The sequence below is a fragment of the Pinus tabuliformis genome, chromosome 9, assembly GCF_031772625.1.
Source record: "Pinus tabuliformis cultivar Carrire ecotype Pingquan chromosome 9, CPIR1, whole genome shotgun sequence".
NCBI lineage: Eukaryota > Viridiplantae > Streptophyta > Pinopsida > Pinales > Pinaceae > Pinus > Pinus tabuliformis.
Window position 1 is genome coordinate 580574178 of NC_142307.1, and position 25412 is coordinate 580599589.

Consider the following 25412-nt stretch of genomic DNA (forward strand, 5'->3'; position numbering starts at 1 on the left):
TCTTACCCCTTTGAGCCCCGAGCAGTTAATCAAAGAAAATCATAAAAAGGCAAAAGGCATATGAAGAAGGGTGGAAAAATCAAGGTCGAGGCACCTCATGTACCACAAATGCTCCTTCCTACACATTATAAAGCCATGTGTGGGCTTCTCTCTTATTAGCTACCCTTGTACCCCAGCATGTGACCCAGGGCTACCCCTTCTCATCCCCTATTTCATTCACCCATTTGTCACATGGCACCACCTTTTAAAGGATGTAGCTTGACTATATCATCCCCTTTAGAAGTAGAAACTACCTAATAAGATTATTGGTTAACCCCATTTGAAGTTTAGGAGACATTGACACATCCCGAAGCCCATCAAGGAAGGGCAAGCCATTATGAAGTCCCCACCTGTGGTCCATGATTGGTAAGCTCATTTACTTGATTTCTCTAATGACTTGTTGTACTGAAAGACTAGGGGATACATTGGATCTTATGCAAGATTGCAAATGGTCTCCATTTTGGATTTGGTCTCCCTATATGGGGACCTAATCCTCCAGAGGGCTACGTTGGCACATGTAGGGTGTGCATTGACAGCCATGGGCCTCCACAGCAGCAAACAGTACTCCATAGATCCCCACAACTATTTAGAGATTGCTCTGTGGAAATTTCTAAGTCTGACACATTAGAAATCCCTACTGCATTATCTGGTTTATTATCTCCTACTTGTTCATTCCATTAACAAGTTATTTATTAATATAAATATCGAAATAAACACAAATGTAACCTCACACATATACAGATCAGCAACAGAAATAACTGAGACAATCACACAAGGGACACCGTTATTTTTGAACAATCATCCCCAGAACAACCCAATGCGGGAAAACCGGTGTAGTAGATATGAGGGTTTTATTATTATACAGTCTCTGAATACAACTAGGGTGCTAGAAATGGCTCACCCTTCAGAGACTTTCCTTCGCAGAAGTACCTCTCCTCGGAGACAGATATTCCCACTGATCAGCGACCAGATGATTGATCCCACAGCAACTTCAACAGTTCCTTAGTTGGACTGTGAAAGATGCTCCAAGCTTCACTCTGGATCTGCGTCACCCTCTACGGCTCTGCGTCTGCCCCTCATCTCCCAGTCTGTCCCACGAAAATTTCTCAGCGCTACCTCTTCAGCGCAGCGTCAGCTCTGCAGCCGTCTGCGCAGCCTCTGCTGCCTCTGCGTCAGCCTCTTGGCCCTCAGTCTCCTCAACCTCTGCGTCAGCCTTCCTAGGCTTTGCACTATCTCGCTGGCACTTTCTCTGCCTCTCTAATATGTATTCTCGGCCTTCTGTTGAACTGCCCCTCGCTGCGACAGATCACTAACTCGATTTCTCAGCAAACCCTGCCCCAGAAAAATCGAATTCTTGATCAACTTGGTGTGTCTCCAACTGACCCTAAAGCCTCCTCTTATACTTTTCTTGTTGACGATTCAAAGGTCGAGATTATGTCCCTAATCAATAGCTAAGATTTGATTTGGCTTGATCCTCCTTATTTAGAACTTTCTCACCCATATTATATTAATACACATTAATATTTTAATTTTCCTAAGTTTAGATTAAGGGTCACTTTGAAAATATTAATTATTTTAATATCTCTGCATCTTGGTGGAATTTCCTCAAACGATTTCTGGGTCTTGGAGATCTCATGTACCTTAGCCTCTCCACCAATTTTCATGGCTGGAGCACATTCGATGCTACCAAAAATCAACATGCTCGTGGTTTACTTATTGGACGAGGAAGATGCACCTAATCCATCATGCCCAGTTGGCCCCAGGTTTGCGCCATACACTTAGCAGATGATCGAGGACTTCCACGATGATGTGGCATCACCTACAACATCATCCTAGCCCTTGCAGGTGATCTACAGGCATCTTTGATTTGTTTGGAGACCCATGAGGACACTTGTTTGCCCCCACATGTCATCTGGAGCACCACAGGTTATTACAAGGGGCCAACCCCTTGTCCACTGCTTTTGAGGGTCCTACTCTTCATTATGGCACCCATGTACCTCATTAGGCCTCTTAGAGGGCCCTACAATATGCATAGATTATTATTTGACCTCTTAAGAGGCTTACTTTTTCATTTATGAGCTAGTTTGGTGGGCTTGTCACCAAAAGTTGAATTATTTGAACATTATTTTATTTTTGGGGCTTATGTAGGCCAAGGAGGCTAATTCGAACTCCTAAGTTATGTCTAAATACAAGTGAGATGAGTTGATTTCTCATCATCACTTTGGATTGGATCTCTTCTCTCTATTGAGAATTTCGCACTTTTTCTTAGTGGATATTGGTTTATCTTCTCTTGGAGCTTCTCTCTTGTCAATTGTGAATGGTTGGATATACTCGGTTACATGTAAGTACATGCTTTTAGATGTTATTCTTGTTTACTTTGGTCATATACGTTGGACTGGGGTTTTTGTTGTTCTAGGGCTAATTGTTGCATGCATTTACTGCTTAAAATTGTGGAATTTTTCTCTATTATAGCATCTCTCAATATATTTATGGGCCCTGTAATATGAGCGAAATCTCCTACACATAATTTTATCAAAAAATTTTACCTTGATAAGCCATTTCCTTTGCACATCGAAGTATAAAAGCTGCAAGGTTGCTTCTCCTTGACCTAGAAGGCTAGTGAAGTGATCTTGAGGCCTCCTTAACTAGGAACCAAGAAATCCTACTCATATTCATCATAGACTCCATTCTCCCAAAGATTAAGGCACTGATCTACCAAGGGTGGTCACTAAAAATCATATTCTTTCACCTCCTTCCAGGTCTAGCTAAGGTGGGGTACCTAGGGCATCAATTTCCCGACAAGCTAGCCCTCCAAAAAATTTGATCTCCTAGGGTCTCCTGCGCTGGCCTTTCCTCAAGCTCTCCTCCAATTTTGAAGTCATTCTGACAGTGGAGTTGGGAGAAAAGCCAAGCTTTAGCTTCGGGATCAAAACTTGCCCTGCCATCCCCAAGGCTAGTACCTCATAGGGTCAAAACAAAATCATCAAGTGAAATCCTTTCTTTGATCCTTTCCCTCACTTTGTCTAGGGTAAGAATATCATTGATTGCTACATACTTTCCTCATATCCTAGACCAGGTCCACTTGGCCCCATGTGGTCCCGCTCCTTTGGAAAATCATTCTACAAGAACCATCCGGGATACCAATCCTAACAAGGATTTTAGGGATTGGGTAACTCCTTCACAAGTCTTATCCCATAAACCTAACCCTCAAATCCTCTCTCCCTTTCCCTAGAATACACAATACCTTGCTTAATAAGCAAGCAAGCTTCATCCTTCAAACTCTTCTAGGAAAGGGTTTATTTGGGTCACTCATATCCATTGACTTATCCTTTACCGATGACTCCATACATACTGGTTCTCCTCCTATCAGTGAAAGTTCATAAATAGAAGGGAGCCTTAGTTGAGGTGACAGTGGGCTAAGTCTCCATTTGTTTCCCTTGGCCTAGCATTTGCCCTTTAGGGATCTCCCTTAGGTCCCCTGCTAGTTTGAGCGGCAACAGGGCCCAATTCAAATTATAAAGGGGAGATAAGGCAGTTGGCAGAGTCAGTTCGAAAAGGCATCAGATGTGTGTGTCCTCTTCAGCAATTGAGGGCAGTGAGTTCAAGCTCTAAGGTTTCACCTTCACAGATTAACAGAGAGAGGGGTCATACAGCCCTCAGAATTTCCAAATCGATATTTCTAGCAGCAGGTCTTAAGCTCCTGCGCAGAGTAGCTGCACAGAAGGCCATACGAGCCAGTAAGGATTTCATACTGCGCAAGAGAAGGAAACCATGAAGGTTAGGCAGAGTCCAGTTGGGCGCAAAGGGTTTTTGGAGGATTGTTGAGTGTTAAGGGAAGTTTTCCCTCAGCTATGTAATTTTTCTATAGAGAGCAATTGCTGAAGAAATTAATAGAGAACACACACTTGTAGGTTTTCCCCAGTTGGGGTTTCCTGGGTAATTTCTAGTGTCAAATGTTTTAATGTGCTTGTGTCTTCAAAATTTATTTTCGACCTCAAATATTCAGTTATAATACTCGGCATATTTAGTGAATGCATTTGAAAATTCAGTTTCAGTTCTTTCATTTCATAAAATATATTAAATTAGTCGCTGGGTATTAAAAGCTAACAATATTGAAGAAGATAGGGCAGATTTGCCACCGTATTTACAACTGTCGTAAAGTGAATTTCAGATCTGCTTTATGCATGATAACGTTTCACTAGAGGGTTGAAACTTTGCTGGTACACTTTGGTATCTTTTCTCTTGAACTACTCAGTGGGTTAGGGTTTTTTTGAGATGAATTTTTTTCTATTGTCGCTGTTGTTTTTATCATATTTCATAATAGTCCTAAGGCTGAAAATTCACCAAGTTAAGATCCATGAAAAATTTAGGAAAAAAGGTGAAATTCTTGTTCTGTATTAAAAGCATTTTTCGAAAATTTCAACTCCTAAAAAGAACCAAAAAATAAGCAAATGAGCCTGTACACTAAGAGTTAGGGCCTCTACATCGTGACAAAGCACACTAGGTTTGACTCTCAAAGTAGAGTCAACTCCTGCTTTTAATGAAATGTCAATTATCTTGATAATACTAATAATATTTTTGTATTTAATGCCGACATTTTTCTTGTGATTAATGTAATACCTTGTAGTAGTGTTTTGTAGTTTTATTCCAATATTCCACCAAGACTCTGGGACGGGGGGACGCGGGTGCGGGGAGACGCACAGGGGGGACGTGTGGGAGTACCCCCAAATTTTAGGGAAATTTAGGGGGGATGGGTAGACGTCAAAGTATATAATTTTTTTCAATATATATATATATATAGTGTACGGAAGAACGATGAGTATGAATGATGTATGTACCAATATGAACAATGAATATGGATAAGTGTATTTCATTATTTAATTTAATTATGTGTGGATCAATATATTTATGCTTTCATTATTGAATATATACACTTATCCATATTCATCGTTCATACTAGTACATACATCATTCATACTCATCATTCTTCCATGCACCACGAGATTCAATAATGAAATACACTAATCCATATAAATCATTCATCATTCTAGAATTTACATTGATTTAGAAATTAAATTTATTATTCATCGTTCTAGAATGCAAATTGATTTAGAATTTAAATTCATCATTCATTATTCTGAAATCTAATTAGTAGTAAGAAAAATAGACTATATTAGATACCAATGTTGTCGGAACCAAACAAGTGATCGAACTGGAAAACCCTCTAAACCGAGAAATAGTCGGAACTGGATCGGAACCGGTAAAAAAGTTAGACCAAAAAAACAGTGAACCAAAAAGACCTTAAATATTCAAAATTTAAAGAAAAACATATATATTTATGTGCATCCATATGAATCCAAACTATTTATATACAAATAAGCAAAAGTTCTCATTTATATAGCATGTAAGGGTGCACATAACCAAAATAGCACCAAGTGCAATCTATCTCTAAATCGAAAATACATCAACAAACAGGCTCTAGATGGCCTCTACCATCCAGAAAAAATCATGCTACAACAAATACCCATATCATCAAAATCATTACCTATATTGGGATCTTTATCATCAATGTTGCCCTCTAAGCATTAAAATAAGATAGGAAAAAAGTAGGATTTCAAGTAAAGATTTTGTTTGAGTGATAAGTACATTTTTAGTACAGTCATGATGGAGGAGTTCAACCACCAATGCCACTAACATCAAGGTACATAGAGGGCCTGGTGCTCTTGAATAAATACTAGTTCCATACCCTTGTACATGACAAAATCCAATGGAAACGTTGCAATCCCCCGATCCTAAAATCCTAAAAAATTGTTAAGTCTGTTGGATTTTGAGTGAGATCTAAAATTCTATTTTCTCCATATGAAATCCAATGAAGTCGGAACCACTCTCAAACATCCTGAGTCATTTCATGGTAATGTTAAAAATTTAAATAAAAGGATGAAAATGAAAGATAAAGGAGAATGTCACTTTTACTTTAACAGTTTAGCACTATCATGAATTGCATAGCAATAATAGGGCCATAGGCTTGAATATTAGGCCTCCCCACAAAAAAGTACTTGAAACTCATAAGGGGTGTTTTTGGGCATCCCCCTTTTGAGGGGGTGCTCTTAGAAGCACTCCTTTGGGGAGACGTATCCCCCACACTAGGGAAATGTTTCCCCCTGCGTCTCCCCACATCTTCCCAAAAGGGGGGCATGGGGAAACATTTCCTTAAGTGCCCTTCGCATCCCAGCTATGTGGGAAGCATTGGGTGTGTGCACCCCGCCCTGGGGGATGCGTCCTCGTGGAACACTATTTTATTCATGTTCTAGCATGTTTATTTGCAACTTTGTAACTCATTGTAATAGTACGTAATGACTTATGTTGTTGCCCTGTCTCTAGAAACAAGGACCGCATTCAAGGCTTGTCACTACTGATAGTAGATTTACCTATTCAACAAGTAAATTTGTGCTTATCTCATTTTAAAACTAAAATATAATATTATTATTATTAAGCAACTCATGAAGTTGCAGGTTACATAAATTTCTTTAATGCATAAATTTATCAACCGCTAAGCATACAACATTGTGGTAATGCATTCTAACTAGTTAATTAAAACAAATTACACTTTTAATGTCAAGTTTATAATTTGTTCAAAGGCAGAAACATTTATAATAATGGAAGAAAGGTTAGGCAATATTTGAATGCACTTGTGGTTCTCAAAGAAAGCCTAAAGAATAATCATTTAGCAATTGGGCTAGTTTTTGTATCTCTTATGTTCTACAGAGACTAAGCATAATTCACAACGATAAAATCCTTGCTTATGTTGTCAATGTATAATTTGCCACCCCTAAATCCATAAATGTGAACGTCTGGAAATGTAAAACCCAAACATGAACTTAGACTTGCAACCTACATTGAACCTTGATATCTGCACCATATACCTAAGGTAAAAGTTATGCTAATTGAATTAGCAATCAGGAGACGATATGTAACTAAACATCCATTAAAAAACCCTCTTGAAGAGGGCTTTCATGGAATCTATAATTTCGACTTCCAACAGAATAAATAAGAATACTTTAGCCAATAAACAATTGTGGTCAAACTCAACATTCAAAAATTACAAGGTAATTAAAATTTTATGTAGCCTATTTCTTTTTTACTTAAAAATGCAGCTTGAGAAGTTAACCAAATACAATTAGGATCTTGTTGCTCGTAAGAATTGCTTGTTCTTTAGGATAGTAGGACATTCACAACTCTTGATGCAAAATCTAGCCCCATGTCAGATATACAATTGACAAACAGAACTCTAGCCAGTTTTAATTTCCATTGTCTTACAACTATAACCAGACCTTCATTATATTGCTCTTCAATATAAGCAAAAAGAGGTATATAACAACCTTTTGTTAAAGCATTTTTATATTTTATGAGGATTATGCACAAGTAAAAATTGATTCTTCAAGTAATCCTTCTAGTAGCATGAATCAGGAGCATTGATTCTTACAATGTTTTCCTAATCCCTAAAGATTGGGTGTCAACAGTCCCCGCCTTAATTTAAAGGAATGTTGGTGAGTCCAAGCATCATTCTGAATTTTTCAAACTTTTCTCTTCCAAGCGTTTTGGTGAAGATGTCTGCCATCTGCTCATTTGTGGAACAATGGCGTAGGTGAATAGCCTTGGCCTCAACATGATGTCGAATCAAATGATACTTTGTATTGATATGCTCAGTTCGATCATGGAACTTTGGATTTTTGGCCAATTTTATTGCATAAGTATTGCTAATCAAAATAGGAGTAGAATGAACTTGTTTCTCCTGCAAATCTTCAAGAATTTTACTGAGCCACACAATTTCCTTCGTTACTTCTGCAGCTGCCACATATTTTGCCTCTGTTGTGGAATCTGTTGGCACAAATTGTTTGTTTGACCTCCAAGAGACAGCGCTTGATCCAAGAATCATAACATAACCTGCAGTAGATACTCCATTTTCTTTATCTCCATCAAAATCTGAATCAGAGTATCCAATCAAGTTGAAATCATCCACCTGTGTATACTTAGTCCAAAGTCTTGAATTCCCGTCAAGTATCGTAGAATTCTTTTTGCGATAGACCAATGACCCTCACAAGGCTTTTGCGTAAACTTGGAGAGGATTCCAACAACAAATGAAATGTTTGGTTTGGTAGTAATCAAGTAGTTAAGACTTCCTACAAGTTGTTTGTACTTCATTGCATCCTCAAATTCATTGCCTTCTTTGGATGTAAGCTTTAAGTGTTTGGTTTGCTAATAATCAAGTAGTTAAGACTTCCTACGAGTTGTTTGTACTTCATTGCATCCTCAAATTCATTGCCTTCTCTGGATGTAAGCTTTAAAATTTGTTCCATTGGAGTGGTCAAAGGATTGCACTCAGCCATGCCAAATTTGTTCAACAAATCTCCATATACTTCTTTTGAGAGAGGAATATAAACTTCGGATGCAAATTTGTCATCTCAAAACCTTTCCTCAATTCTTTCTTTATGGATGTAATGTAATTTCCATTGTTCCTTGTCATCAATAGATCATCTACATACACCACAAGATATACAACAGTTTTGCCAACTTTCTTGACAAACAAAATTGCATCATCAAGATCATATTGTTTGAAGTTTAGTTTCAGAAGATGCCCAATCAATTTCTCGTACCAGGCTCGCGGTGCTTGTTTGAGGCCATACAAGGCTTTGATAGGCTTGCATACTTTGTGCACCTTTCCCTTCACAACAAATCCTTCTGGTTGAGAGATAAAGCATTCTCTTTCAGATGTCCATTCAAGAAAGCGGTTTTTACATCCATTTGATGGACTTTCCATCCATTCTGAGTTGCCAAGGCAAAGAGAGTTCGGATGGTAGCCCATTTTTTTGTAGGGACAAAAGTTTACTCATAATCTACCCCTTCTTTCTGTGCAAAACCTTTTGCTACGAGCCTAGCTTTATGCTTGTCAAGTGAGCCATCTGCTTTATACTTGTTCTTGAAGACCCACTTGCAGCCAATCGGTTTGGTTTCCAATGGAGGTCCACCAGCTTCCAAGTTCCATTGTTTATTAGAGCATCATACTCTTTCTACATTTACTTCTTTCCATTCATCATGAGAAGCAGCTTCTTTGAAGGAAGTTGGTTTGAAATCTGTAGACAAATTTAATTCACAATCATAAGAAACATCCATATCAATAGCTAAATCAAAATCATCTACATCGTCTAGTAGAACTTCTTATCCCTGTCTTTCCAACCTCATCAAGATAAACACTTTCAAGTGTCTTAGTGAGCCACTTTGGAGGACCTTTCTGAGATGGCCTAAGCTATTCAGTTGACTGAGATGGGGCTGAATCAAGATTTAGCCTTCTAATTTTCTCAATCACATCACTCAAAGTGTCTTCATGATCAGTGGTTGGAGCTTCATGAGGGGGAGAGAGTGTTTCATAAGGAGATTCCACAGATTAATCGAGGATAGGGATCCCCCCTTTAAGGTGTGGAATATCATTATCAAATTCCTGAAAAGATTTTGTATTCTCGAATATGTCCAAGCGATCAAGTTGTCGCTCAACAACATTGTCAGTCTTAGAAGATTCAAGAAAGATTACATCTCTAAACAATATAAAATTCTTATTTGCTTCATCATAAAGACAATATGATTTAGAGGTATTTGAGTACCCTAAGAAGATACATTTTTGACTCCTTGCACCAAGTTGGTTTCTTTGTTCCTTAGGTGTATCATGGTATAGCAAGTGGAACCAAAAACTATGAGATGCCTCAACAAAGAAATGTGACCATACCACATTTCATAAGGAGTCTTGTTTTTTAGAGCATGAGATGGACATTGATTTTTAATATACATTGTCACGGTTGTTTGATGTTGGATCCCATGCTGACGAAGATAGTTTTCAAATTCATTTGAAGTATATTCTTTTCCATTATCAATACGAATAGAGCCAATATGAGACTATGTATTGTTTTCAATCCATGCATGAAAGTTTTTAAAAGTTTCAAAAGCTTCAGATTTGTTCTTCAATAGATATACCCAACACATTTTGGTGTAGTCATCAATAAAAGTCATCATGTATTTATTTCCATTTGTAAAAGGAACCGGCATAGGGCCACATAAATCAAAATGAATCAATGCAAGCTTTCTATGTGCTCTGGAATGAGAATCATGAAATCATTGTTTGTTGTGTTTTCCTAAGATACAAGCATCACATTGCTTAAGTTTCCTAGGAATGGTGGGCAAACCAATAACACCATTTCTCTTCAATAAACGAAGATTGTCCTAGTTCAGATATCCAAATCTAGCATGCCATAAGAGACTAGATAGTTGTCTACCTTCATCATATTGAGAATTGTATACAATTTTTTGTGCACGAACAGAGGTTCCTTGCAGCTTCAAGAGTCTTTCTTCTTTTGTCTCAATCATGACAAGTGAGTTGTTTGATGCTTTTCTCCCTCAACCTTGCCATCAAACATGTGAATGGAGTGTCCTTACTGTCAGATGTGAATCGAGGACAACAAGTTTCTCCGCAACTCTGGGTGATTAGGAATTGGAGGAGAACTTCTCCTTCCTAAAAATTGACCGTCCTTTGACGCTTTGCAAGTAAAAATGGGTCTTATGTAAACACAAGTTTTATGGTCTCTTCAAGGATAATGAGTTAGTTTTCATGTGAACTTTAAACAAGCAACATATCATCATTTAACTCATAAAGGCAAACATGAAGAGAGACAACACAGAATTTGGTGACGGAGTTCACCCCTCCTAGGCTACATCTCCGGGCCTGCTAACACAGCTAGACCGCTCCATAGATTTCAGTGATAAAGAGTACATAAAGTGTGTTGACAAAAAAAGTGGCTAGTTTCCCCTTCAAGGAAACATTCTCCTGCAAAGAACTCTCACTCTAAAAAGCATGACAACCTACAATCAATCATGAAACAGTCAACAAGAAAAGGGCTCTCACATCAAGACCCTGTACTCCATCTGAAAATGAGCATAACAAGTACAACAATTCCACATTGAAGTACTAAAAGAGAACTTTCCTCAACAAGACATAATGAGAAAAGAGAAACATGAGTTGCACCATAGATGTCATAGCTGCTACAAATAACATATGAAGGCTGGAAAACCCCTACAAGGTCCTCTCCATGCTCAAAAGCCTTCAAAAACTGCTTCAACCCACTGATTGATCCTGGCACCCATAGACTCAAACCTGCAAAAAGTCTCTTCAGAAGTGATCCAATCAATGAACAAATGCTTCCATTGGATTCAGAATGTCCAAAAACCCATATCTGGACTCTTCTTGAGCTCCAAAAGGCCAAAAACTCATCAAGTTATGGCTCCCCCAAGTTTTTGTTGTTATTCGTCCTCCAAATTGGATGAACCTGCTAACCGAGCGACAAATTCACCCTTAAATCCTCTCAGGAGGCGACAATTTCACCCGCATCCGGTGCAAATTGTCAAACAGATAATTTTGCCAATGACCCTTAGGTGCAATATCAGGGCCACATGGGCACCATAAGGCCGAGGGTTGGGCCAACAGTCTGCCCCCGTCAGCCTAGGCCCCAAATCCGTCGGGCTATTAGTCATGTGGACGTTAATGTGGTCGGGGGTTGGGGCTAACCGCTTGCCCCCACCATGCTAGCCATCCATTATTTCGCCGACGATTCCACGCCATCAATGTGGCCGGGGACCGAGGCTAACCGCCCGCCACCGGAGCCCACTATCTTTTCGTCGGGATCACATGGACTACGATGGGACGTGGGCCTAGGGCCTACAGCCCTGCCCCCTCCGCCAAGCGCTAAGCTCGATCCTGTGGGTGCAATACGATTAGGGCTAGGCTTAAGTTCATCCCCTCCCATTCTACACTCAGAGGTCTTCTACCAAGGTCATGTAGATGTTGATGTGACAGAGGGTCAGGGCTTAGTCCCAACCCCTCTCCCCCAACGCACCTTTGCATGGTCTTTAACAATAACCTGCGCCCATTGTATGTTAAGTAACATGAGCGCGGTGTAGTGGTAAGACTCGACAGTGTTGTATGGCAGGTCATGAGTTCGATCTCGCTTGGCCTGTGGGTTGAAACACAAAAATTTTAACCAACCACGAGGTGCCATGTGGCGGCCTCTGGTTGGGCCACGTGGCATCCTCTCATTGGACCACCACAACCAAAGTTCGACCAATAAAAATGTGCCATCCTACACCTGTACGAGCCTACCACTTGGCAAGCCATGATTGGTCCCGTACGCACCCAGTAGGTTTGCTAACATCAACAGTATGGACTGCCCAGTCAACGCACCTGCACATTTTTTTACTATCGACCAAAAACTTCAAAACATCATAACTCTGTCATACGACATCAGATTGAGACGATTCAAGTGTCGTTGGAATCAGAACGATGAACACAACAACTTGATGCCGATTTCAAAAGATTCTGGGCACTTTCATTTTTGAGCTAAATTTTGATCTTCGGATCATACCTCCCCACTAGGAACTTTTGGACTCCAAAAATTTAGCTTCTCCTAGTAAACAAAATGAGGCAAAAACTCAAAACTTTCCCAAACTCAATCCTTAATGTTATATTTTCAATTGGTGCCTTCAAGCTCTAATCAAGGTACTCTACCTATCCTCTGCGTGAAGACCTTAGCCTCCTGTCAAGAATCGAGCCACAATTCTTATCAATATGCAGGAACAAAAACATTGATGGATGGAATCTGAACATTCACTCCAAAACCATCTTTCAAGGCTCAAACAACTTCATCTTGAAGTTCCATTGTTGGAGATAAACTTGACTTTCCATCTCGGAAATCAGAAGAAATTCAATGTTTGCCATGCACTGATTCAAACTTTGCTTTACTATCCTCAAACTGTCCTTGTACACAAAAGTACTCTGGCTGTAATAATTCAATGACACATTTGGCTTTGTCCACAAAAACAGTCATTTCTTGTACAATCTTCATCAAAGATTTCATTCACAACAAGCTTCATCTTGAACACTTCTATCAGTGAGTATATGATGCAACTATAGGCAAACTAGACGATAAACACTGTTCATCCCAAAAGTCCTCAAACATTTGGACTTGTAAACAAGCCAACATAACATGTCATGTCAATGAAAAACATACTTGTTGCAAATAGTGATTATTCTTGTTTCACTTTACAAAGTACCCAAAAACAGGTAATGACAACAACAAGTATTTACATTTTACAAAGCAACAAACTATACAAACAGTCTACCCAATCTTTGCCTCTCCTAGGCTTATGGGTTCTCTTTCTGCATCTATTCTACTTTGAAGGTTGCCTTAGGAACTATGTCAGTATCCTCTTTGCCACCTATTGCTTTCCTTGCATTGGTTTGCATAACCTCTTTATCTTTCTTGGGACGAAATTCTAGATGAAGTTTCCAACACCTTTCATTCCCATGCCCATGCATGTTACAATGGGTACAAAAGTACTTTCGCTTGCCCATCAACAAGGAAGTTTTCAAATGTGAGGGAGGTTCTTCATGCTTGATGCCAAGAATTTGGTCCATTCTTTTGACCATCACCTTGTGTTGCTCACAATCAGCCACACAATGGTCAACTGCATCACAAAAAGTGCAAGGATACATGTCCCACAAATAATCAAAATTACCAACATTTGGAAAATTCCCATGACATTTATACCTGTCCCTTGGGCTGTAACTTTGACGATGTGGATTGGACAATGACATGCAAAGTCCTTTGAAGCATTCATCTCCCTTAGGAGACAAATTGACATTATCACTACCATCTTGGTGTGACATATCATCATATGATGATTTCTTTGCCTCAAATAGTTTAGAACACTCTCCAAACTCTTTATGACCATATCCCAATCCTTGATATCTTGGTCTCTCTTTCACCATGATAGGATTAGTGATTCCTTGGCCATTGATTCTGAGGCCTCCTCCTTCATAACCCATCCGAGCTAGCAGCTTCATACCAATGCCTTTAGTATGTTGTTCAAAGGCTGCAAAAGATGTGTTATTAACATAAACTGAAGGATTTGAACTAGAGATGTTGATTACCTCCCTAGGACTTGCCACCCATCTTTTTTGCTTTAGATGTTGATGATGAATTTGAAGATGACTCAAGTCACCCACATTTACCAACAACATATAATGAGAATCTTTGAGATGCTGACAAAACTCACAAACATCAATCTCCACATAGGGTCCATAACCTATGTTTGGACCTTGCCCACATATTGTCTTCACTTTGGAGGTATTCTTTGCTTCTTCTAGAGTGGAACTTTCACCAACTTGTTCCTCAAGCACATGCTGCAACTGAAGGCGCATATGCCTCTTCTCCTCTTCAGCAACTTCAAGCATTCTCCTCAATTCAACATTCTCCATTCGAAGATACAAGTTCATCTCCTCTAGCTCTTGGAGACATTCCATCTTCTTGCTCATTCCTGCAACTTGGTCAGAACCAACTCTTATACCAACTGATCTGGAATTGTAGGAGAACGTCTCCTTCCTAAAAATTGACCATCCTCTAACGCTTTGCAAGTAAAAATGGGTCTTCTGTAAACACAAGTTTTATGGTCTCTTCAAGGATAATGAGTCAGTTTTCATGTGAACTCTTAACAAGCAACATATCATCATTTAACTCATAAAGCCAAACATGAAAAGAGACAACACAAAATTTGGTGATGGAATTCACCCCTCCTAGGCTACATCTCTGGCCCTGCTAACACAACTAGACCATTCCATAGATTTCACTGATAAAGAGTACATAAACTGTGCTGACAAAAAGAGTGGCTAGTTTCCCCTTCAAGGAAACATTCTCCTGCAAAGAACTCTCACTCTAAAAAGTATGACAACCTACAGTCAGTCATGAAACAATCAACAAGAAAAGGGCTCTCGCATCAAGACCTCATACTCCATCTAAAAATGAGCATAACAAGTACAACAATTCCACAATGAAGAACTAAAAGAGAACTTTCCTCAACAAGACATAATGAGAAAAGAGAAACATGAGCTGCACCATAACATATGAGGGCTACAAAACCCCTACAAGGTCCTCTCCATGCTCAAAAGCCTTCAAAAACTGCTTCAACTCACTGATTGATCCTGCCACCCATAGACTCAAACCTGCAAAAAGTCTCTTCAGAAGTGCTCCAATCAGTGAACAGAGGCTTCCATTGGATTCAGCATGTCCAAAAACCCATATCTGGACTCTTCTTGAGCTCCAAAAGGCCAAAAACTCATCAAGTTATGGCTCCCCTAACTTTATGCTGCTATTCGTCCTCCAAATTGGATGAACCTGCTAACCGAGCAACAAATCCGCCCTTAAATCTGCTCGAGATGTAACAATTTTGCCCGCATCCGGTGCAAATTGTCGAACAGTTAATTTTGCCAATGACCCTTACGCGCAATATCAGGGCCACATGGGTGCCATAAGGCCGAGGGCTATGACAACGGTCCGCTCCCGCCGGCCTAGGCCCCAAATCCGTCGGGTTGTTGGTCATGTGGACATTAATGTGGCTGAGCATCGGGGCTAACCACCCGCCCCCGCCGCGTTAGCCGTCCATTATTCCGTCGATGGTTCCGCGCCATCAATGTGGCTGGGGGTCGGGGCTAATCGCCCGCCCCCGCCACCGAAGCCCACTATCTCTTCGTCGGGGTCACATGGACTACGATGGGACCTGGGGCTAGGGCCTACAGCCCCACCCCCTCCACCAAGCACCTTCTCCGCTATACGCTCGGTCCTGTGGGTGCAATCCGTCGGGTTGTTGGTCATGTGGACATTAATGTGGCCGAGCATCAGGGCTAACCACCCGCCCCCGCCGCGCTAGCCGTCCATTATTCCGTCAATGGTTCCGCGCCATCAATGTGGCTGGGGGTCGGGGCTAATCGCCCGCCCCCGCCACCGAAGCCCACTATCTCTTCGTCGGGGTCACATGGACTACGATGGGACCTGGGGCTAGGGCCTACAACCCCACCCCCTCTACCAAGCACCTTCTCCGCTATACGCTCGGTCCTGTGGGTGCAATACGACCGGGGCTAGGCTTAAGTTTTAGCCCCTCCCATTCTACGCTCGGAGGTCTTCCGCCAGGCTCATGTGGATGTTGATGTGACCAGGGGCCAGGGCTTACTCCTGACCCCTCTCCCCCAACGCGCCTTTGCATGACCTTTAACAATAACTCCTTTAGTCTCTTCGGCTTATTAGAATCAATTTTAGGACTTCTTCAAAGAGAATATGCCACTGCAACTTTTATATCAGAAATCTAAAGATTTATATCAAACCTCAAGATAGCCACCAACCAAAGAGAAAACAAGAACTAAAACAATGATTTAGCCTTAGAAGTTATTGTGTGATGATCTTAGGGTTTATTTGGCTTGTCTTAGACTTGATTTAGGCTTAGATCTTAGTGATTATTATGCCACTGTTACGTTACTTCAGATCTGGATTCAAACCCTTGAGGCCTTGTGGCCTTCCTCCAAGAATGAGTATGCCAAGTTGAGATACCAAAAGGCTTAGATAGGCCTCAAAGATGCAATGTAGGCCTTTTAGAACTTGTAAACACAAATGATCAGCTTGAAAACAAAAGGAAGGGGCCCTCAAAACCCCACGGCTAAGGCAAAAAAGGCCTCTTAGGCCTGCGGCTAGGCTCAAGAGGCTGATATGTCAAGTGCAAATCCTCCAAAATCATGTTTGGACCCAAACAAGTGATGAAACCCTTCAAGGACACCTGCAACCACAAGATATTAGCAAAATAAGCATCCAAATGCAAGCGACCAAGGCTTACAGACCCTTTAGGGGCTGCGGCTAGGGCTAGTAGCCCTTAATACCCTTGCGGCTGAGTGAAAAAAAGGCCTTCTAGGGCTGCGGCTAGGCCAAAAGGCTAGATTGAACCCATAAAAATTCCTTTAAAATGAAGAGTAGCCCTGCAAAACCAATGATTAGCCCAGTAACTCAAACCCTTATGGATCAATGACAGATATTTAATGAGAAACCACTTCAAATCCTTGCAAAATTTGTGATTAAGCCTGCAAACACCAAGTGTTAGTGCCAAATATCAATAATGAAGAGCTTATCCAACAAGCAAGGACCGCGGCTAGGGTTATTAGCCCCTCATGAGCTTGCGGCAAGGCTAGGAAAGGCCGATTAGGCCTACAGCCAAGCCTAATGAGGTTGAAAACCCTGCGGCTACCTTCAATGAGCAACCAAATCAAGTATTAGCCACAAAAATGTGATTATATCCAAGAAACTTGCTTGCAAAACCCCTAAATGATCATTCTTTGCCAGGAAACGTTGATTTTGCAGTGATTTTAGCCCTCTAGGACTAGCAGCGCCTCTAGAAGGCAAGGCATTGCAAATTTGTGACATAAGTCTTGTAGATCAAGGTCTCTAGACCCTAGATCCACCCTTATAGGTTGAACGCACTCCTTATGGTTGGACGGATCCTTCAAGGCTGAATATATGTCCAAACCCTTGCCATCTAGGCTAGGTGAGGATTTAAGCCTTCTAACTTTGAATTCGTCTTTGAAATTTTTATCCTTAACACCTACAAGTTATATAAAAAGAGCCAATCCACAAGATCTAGAAGAAATTCGAAGATAAAACCCCAAATAATTATCTACAAAATGAAAAATAAAATACAAGGGTTAGTAGGAAATATTCACAAATTATTTACAATATCTACAAATAATATTCAAGCTCTAATTAGCAAATAATTCATTTATAACCCAAGTGGAAATTTGAAAATAAGCGATGGAATAATTTTATTTTTATATACTGGCCAAAGCCCTACACCACAAATCATTAAATCAAGTCGAGAAGCCAAACAAGATGAACATCTCCTCAAAGTCTATGTACTTGGGGGTTGCCCAAGGGCTGAATTGCCTGAAGATCTCTACACACTTTGAAAGATAAATTATTAGTTTCAAAAGGGGTTTAGATACACACTTCAAACCCTCAAGATCCAGAAATACCTACTAGATCGAGTGAACAGCAAATGCTTCTCTAGAACCCAACACCTAAAGCAAGATATATTTGCTAATAAAAGATTAAACCACTGGCTATTGAAACAATAATATTCAATATTACACAATTAGAGCATTAAAATCATTCAGCACATACCATAAATCATTGAGAGAGAGACACCTTGAATTGAACCCCAAAGACTTATGCTTTATTATCAAAAGAAATCCAATAGATCTTAGCTCAGTACATCACTAGATGAAGTTTTGTTACAATGTGGAGCTAGAAAGCTTCCTTATAAAGAAAATGAGAGGGATTAACCCCTCCAAGTGGAAAATAACGGCCAGGAGCTCGATCCATGGCTTGATCCTTGTAAAAAAAAAAATGAACCCATATTTAGCTAGCACAAATCTCCAAAAGAATTCAATTTTCCTTGTTTACGGGCTGGAAGGATCTAACTTTGACTTCTGGACCATTAGAGGACATCCAAGAAATAGAATTATTGTTATTTGTGCAAAAATTTTAATTGCTTGGTCCAAAAATTTCAATTTGTTGGAGAAAATAGTCTTTTGGGTCCAACGAATTTCTGGATTTGGCCCTTCTCCCTTGTAAATAATGCTTTTATCTTTGACTTGATTTTTTTCCTTTGAAAATAGCCTCAATAATTTTTCCACTTGGAGGGTAATTAATTTTTTCCTTCATTTTATTTTTTGACAATTTTTGGCTAATTTTATTTTTATTTTTGCCAAAAATTTCATTAATAGACTCGAGAGGAAATTACAAATATTTTTCCATCCTCTAAGTGGGTCGAAAAAACATTTTGGTAATGGTGGTCTAATTATGAGGAACCATTCACCAAAAATATTTCTAGACACACCTTTACATCAAGATATTGCAATAATCAACCCTTAAAAGGGGAATTATAGACTCAACCAAATTTTGTGACTCAAGACACATGATCTAGTATGATAAAAATGGATCAACTCGATGACACTAGGACTCACCTAAGACCTTATCAATGAGTTCCACCCTACCTTTGGGGTATATCTGGGAGAAAAACTCTACCAATTATTCGTGTTTACAAACACAAATAATTGTTGGCATTGATGGCAAAGGAACAACATGAGAGCAGCAAGTAAAGGAGCAACAAGCAAGGAGTAGAGGCAAGGTATGCAGCAGCAAGGCAACAAGAGCAGCAAGGTATGCAGGAGCAAAGCAAAGGAGCAGCAGCAAGGAACAATGAAGGAGAAACAACAAGTAAAGGGGAAACAACAAGGCAATGTATACACTAATGAACAAGATCAGCAATGCAAAGGAGCAGAAGAAGGAGGAGGAGTTATGATACATTGAAATGTTTTTGAAAATATTGCAGAGATTGCTATATTGAAGAATTTGTTGTGATGTGAAATTGGTTGATTGAGCTGAATTGTTGTGATGCAAAGGCAAGACTCCAAGGCAAAGGCAACAATTGTTGTGATGCATTAATGATAAATATTGGTATTTGATGTTGGCATTAAGTTGATGCATTTAATGATTGCATGTGGCTGAAACTAATATTGGATGGATTATTTATTTTTGTGTTCTAATATTCAAGATATGAAGAGTTTGGAAACAAATGAGTGTAAGGCAAAGAGTCAAGCTTATTCACTTCATATTCCTATGTGGGATACAAACAGCCAGCGAACTATCTTTATAAAACATGTGATTTTGGAAGGCATAGATAATGTTAGAGAATGGGAGAATGTGAGTGAGTTGATTGAACTATTATGCATTAGTTACCTGGTACTTATGAAGCTGATGTGAAGCAGATTTAAAGAGAAGAAGATGCAGAAATGAAGATGGAGGTATACAAAATTTATGACCAGGTAAACCAACACATTGTTATTTTGTGTTTGCATCAGGGGATGGTAGTCTCCTTTCAAGTTGAGGCATGTTAAAAATCCAGTTGGAGTTGGTTGAGGTAGGAGCCTCCTGTGGGTTGTAGCCTACAGAAAATATATGGGAGTTGGAGCTTCCTTGCATGTTGCAGCTTGCAAAAAATTGAGGTAGCAGCCTCCTGTAAGTTGGGGCCTACAAAAAATCAGATGTAATAAGGAGTAGGAGCTCACCTTTGCATCATAACAATAAGAAAATGGTGGTTTTCTCCCTTTATGGGTTTCCACGTATATCTGGTGTCAATATGTGTTGTTATTATGTGTTCATGTGATGGTTCGGTTTGCTTATTACTTGTTGTTCACATATTCAATATGTTGGTCATTATTTGTTAAGTTGCTCATGTAATATTTCAATTAATGAGTTTTAAGAAAAGAATAATGTCCATGAGTATGCTAAACTGATTCCCCTCCCCCACCCCCCCTCTCAGTTTAGTCAAGTTTTCATCAATAATTGGGGAGGTTAAAAAACTCCCTAGAGTTAAACCCTTTAACAAAAATCATAGGCTTACCTAGGTGTTGTTACATGGCTTAATAGTCATACTAGAATCATTTTTACAATAATTTGCAGAATTTGGGATTACAATGATGATGATGACCCAAAAATTTTGATCCACTGCTCGGTACTCTGCTTCTTGGAACTGTTGACATGTACATGGTCAACAAATCACTTTAATGTTGAAGTAGTGGAGTGCTTTAATGTTGGTGGTTACATTTGATGTTGAGTACATTACTTTTGTTGGAGAATCTAATGGGGTAGCTATTCAAACAATTCTCCTTATCGTTAATAATTGCTTGTGATCTTTAGTTAGCTTCTTCTTGTTGTTTATTAAATTCTTTCATCAAACAATTATCAAGAGCATAAACAATAAAGACAATTGACATAAATAGGCTCCAAGCCAGGGCAAAACCCCTCCAAGGGGAAAAACCCAAAAAGAATATCTTCTCTTATAGAATCAAGATCAAATGAGAAAACCAAGACCCAAATACCAAAGTCAAACCTCCTCCAAGCACCAAGTCATCCCTCCAAACGATCTTATTCAAGACAAGACAAGGTCTACCAAAGTCAATGAAAGTCAACTCCTTCAATGTTTGCTCCAATCAAGGTTTCAGTCCTCAATTCAGGTCTGCAACTTTGGCCTCCAATTTTCGGCCCTACAACAACTGCAAAAGTCCTAGAATCTTCGCACGTGTGAGACAAAATGATCGCAAAAATCAGATTTTCGGTTTCTTCTTGAGATGTTTTTTTCTCCTAGAACTTCGCTCTTCTTTTTCTTCTTCTTTCTTGCTTGATTGGACTACAGAAGTGTGTCCAAGTGGATTGAACTCTCTTCCTTTATATAGCCTTCTTATGAGGTCGAATAGGCCTCTCCTAGGCCGACTTTTCACAGTTAGGGCCAACTTGGTCTTGAAGGTCTTTTTGACTTTTTAGACTCAAAAATAAACTATTTTACATGTTAAAATTTGCCCAATGGATCTTATACAAATGATATTGACTCTCTTGACTCATGACAATTATTCTTATGACTTAACTATTTCAACCATCGACAATTTCAGGTTCACTTACTTTCATGGTTTTCCCATATTTGGCTTTGTTGTTATAAAGTTCCTTTGTGGAGTGCTGCATGCTTCTTATTAATAAGAGATTTGGTTTGAGTAGAATGCTGATTACATAAACACACCTTTATATTTAGATGTAACTCTACTTGTACCTGCTTGAATCCCTCAGAATGCTTCATCAATATAGTCAAAGACTATCTGAAATTTCTCAACAAGCCCAACACACTATAGCTTCACAGCTTTACAACATCGCATTGTATGCAAGCATTCTCTTCAAAAATCATCACACTTAATAACAAACTGCCAAAATACAACAATCAATTCTGCCAAGGAGTAAGATAATTTAAAAATTTTATAAGATGATTGTCATTCCCTGAAGCTAGTCAAAATAATGTCCAAACCATCTACAATGAGGTTTTGAACTTTGATGAAAATGACCATTCTTCACAAAATTGATGAAAAATGTGATTTCAATTTTCTTGAAACTATTGGCATCAACAAAAGCAATTCACTTTTCAAGTATCTTCCAAGGTTTTCTTCTGAACACAACTTAAAACAATTGTTGCTAGTGTTTGTAGCTCAAAAAGGTATTTACATGAGGGTGTCTACTTATGGAAATCGTCATTAAAAGTATCCTATGCATTTTCCAGAAGTTCACTTTAATAATTTAATTAGTAAAGTGAACGTCTTTTTATTAAAGTGACTAAAGTGGGTCACTTTATGATTTAATTATAAGAAAGCCATTGATCTCACAGTTAGATCTTACCCATTGAAGAATAGGTTTCTGGCTCATTGAAAGTTATAAAGACAGAGAGGGAAAAGGGCAAAGACACAGAGAGCATTCAATTCATAAGTCACATGAGTAAAGGAGAAAATCAAAGATCTGATTTTCCGCCATTGGCAGGGCTCATTGAAAGTTATAAAGACAGAGAGGGAAAAGGGCAAAGACACACAGAGAGCATTCATTTCACAAGTCACATGAGTGAAGGAGAAAATCAAAGATCTGATTTTCAGCCATTGGCAAGGAGTTTCAACAATAGTTCAGCAAGGAGAAGGCAGTCAGCCAGCATCAAGAAAGAGCAGCCATACAGCCCAGCAGAGCAAGCCGCACAGCAGGCCCTACAGATTCCATACAGCCATAAGGATTGCAGAGTAGGTCGCATGTGTGGTGCAGATCTGCCTCAATTTATGTGCAAATTGAAATTTTGCAGGTTTACTGTTTGTTTGTTAATTTCTCAAAGCCATTTTCCTTGTAAGGGAGCTCTTGTAAGTTCTAAAGATATTTTGAATGATGAACTGGTCTAGAAGAGCATAAATAATTGTGCAGTGTGTGTGATTGCTTTTCTCATTTTCCGCTGCATATAAGAGTTAAAAATTCCAGCAAGTAACTAGATCTGATCTGTTTGCTTAGAAAGTTAGTTTTAGGATACTTTAACAATTGCAACCGGCAACCAGTTTACTCCTCCGCTGTTAAAACTAAAGCCAGAAAAATTGTTCATGACAGGAAGTAGAAAAGGAAACGTTAAAAGTTTTTACGAACCTTGAAATTTTAAGTACGCCATTAGAAGTCAATAAAATCCTCAGAAATTTAAAAATTCATTAAGCTTTCACTACCCTGATATGGAAATTAAAACTTCACGAAATAGTTAGAATATAAATATGCATTTTAATTTGAAAATACTAGAATCAACATCTCTATAGAACAAATGAATGCACATTAAACGTAGAAAAGAATACAGATAGGGAACTTTGAAAATTTTACCCACCACTAGAAGAATGTATTAAAGAAGCATAGTTACGGGAGGACTGCTAAGACCACATAGACTTGACCCGTCACTGAAACACGGTTCAAACTAGAGGCAGCCAGATTCAGGCTGACCTGGCTTTGACCCAGCTAGACCTTATCAGGTCTGAAAAGACTTGGCCAGAACCACCACGTCTCGGCCAGAGTTTCCCAGCTCTGAGAGATCAACCCGATTTAGACAATGGCCCTATGTTATAAAAGGTTGAAAACGCCGTTTTCCCCTCAGTTTTTCACTTTTCTCTGAGTGTGTTTGGAGCAAGGTTTTGCACTAGGGTTTAAGGCTCCTTGCTTCTTGCACAGTGAGACCTAGCTTCTACGAATGTTATAGTAAGCTAGGGCACGACATCATCAACCTATCACTGCTAAGACACATGTTCCACAGATTTTCAAGGCTGAGGCAAGGGAAAGCCTACTTTGGCCCTCAATAGTGCGCTGGTATTATGCGTTATTTCATATGATTTCACATTCGACATCAGACAGTTTGTTGATATTCATTTTAGTTCATAACTTCATGCCATGGTCTATGGTTTTTTATGACATGCTTTGTCATAGAATACTGTGTTATTTTTACAATATAACCAGTGTAATCTTTCAATTTAACATCAATACATTATTTTTTTGTCCGAAATTATGTGTAATTTTCTATTTGGAGTCCTTGTCGTCGCGGGTCACATTCGACGTTTCGGCTAAACCGAGTCTTTTGTCGACTAGCGACTTTGAAAGGAAGATTTAACCTGTAACACCAGACTGCAATATATAGGAACCTTAAAATTATTTAAAAAACTGAAAAGCTCTTCGAAGCCCTAAATTTAGATTTCCAGATGCATAAATTTAGCTTTCCAGATGCATATGACGCGAGCTAAAAAAAATCATCAAAGACCCGGGAACTAATAACTTTATTGATAACATAGCCTGGTGAGCACGACGATTTGCAGAGAAAATAAAAAACTAATATACTTTAGAGAAAATTAAAAATGAATAGGCCTGTAATAGATATCGGAAATGATTCAGTAGAATCGATAATGGACCTGTTCCGTACGAGAGGAGTGATACACTGTGGGCAGTGGTCGCCCAAGAGAGCCCACCCTTGTAAAAGCTTCTGTGCAATGGCCGCACTCGAATCATCTACTGGATTCCGACTCCTACTGGTGCGCTCCGCGTTTCCATTGCTCAGGAATCCATTCTCCCTCGGCTCTTCCATTGAATTCGTTTTTTACCGACAACCAATTCAATCAAATTGCATGCAACAGAAGAGGACACACTCCACCACAGAGCCTAGAAAATATAGGTCAATATATAGAGTTAAGATTTGCTCGTTAAATTTTACTTGCCATGTTGATCCTCCAGTGAATATCAAGTGCTGATCCATCGTACATGAGTTTAAGTATGTCTTTTTTTTTTTTTCCGAAGGTGGTAAAACCTATCAACTCAGGGGTCAAACCAACAGTGAAGACAGCCATCTCTGGCTGCTATCCGCGAATGCTGGGTTTGACTCATCACTGTTAAATAGGAAAACCACGCCCCCTGGCATAACCCTGCTGGTGGTCCGTAATCGGGAGAAGGCTCTCACTCCTGCCAGATGCCTCTGGGTCTTGGGCCGTTAACCTGTTTCCTTACGTCCGAGGAAGACGAGCTCTTAACCAAGCAGAAGCAGTTTTACGGCATACTCCAGGCCGGAGAATTTAAGTATGTCTTAAATTATTTTTTAAATAAGAAAATAATGTTATATGTAATATAATTTTATTTAAAATAATAATAATGTAATATAATATAATTTTATCTAAAATAATTAGAAGTAAAGAAAATATTTTAGTTTTTTTTTGGAAAATCTATTATAATTTAGTTGTTAAATCAGTAGTGAGGATAACTATTTTTGGTCGCTAATGGTGAATGCACATTCACTCATCACTCTTAATTAAGGAAAACCAAGCCTCTTGGAATAATTCGTTGGTACTCTGTAAGGGGCAAGTTTCGGCTCCTATTAAATGCCTCTCAATCTTGGGTCGTTAACCTATTTCCTAGACGAGCTCTTACCCAAACACAAGCAATTTTAGGGCATACTCTAGGCTCCCATATAATAACAATATTCAATATAGATTATCAATAAAATATTTTAATACAAACTAATAATTATGTATATTTGACATG

General features: G+C 39.2%; 1 protein-coding gene across 1 annotated transcript in view; it reads right to left on the bottom strand.

Moving 5' to 3' along the window:
- The window catches only part of LOC149149887 (uncharacterized), an 82195-nt gene extending 57588 nt beyond the window's left edge, over positions 1-24607 (bottom strand). Inside the window, exon 1 of the mRNA XM_089439001.1 lies at positions 24293-24607. Coding sequence (XP_089295127.1) covers positions 24293-24465 — 173 coding nt within the window. The 5' untranslated portion in view covers positions 24466-24607. The remainder of the gene's footprint in view (positions 1-24292) is intronic.
- Between the last annotated feature and the right edge of the window lie 805 nt (positions 24608-25412).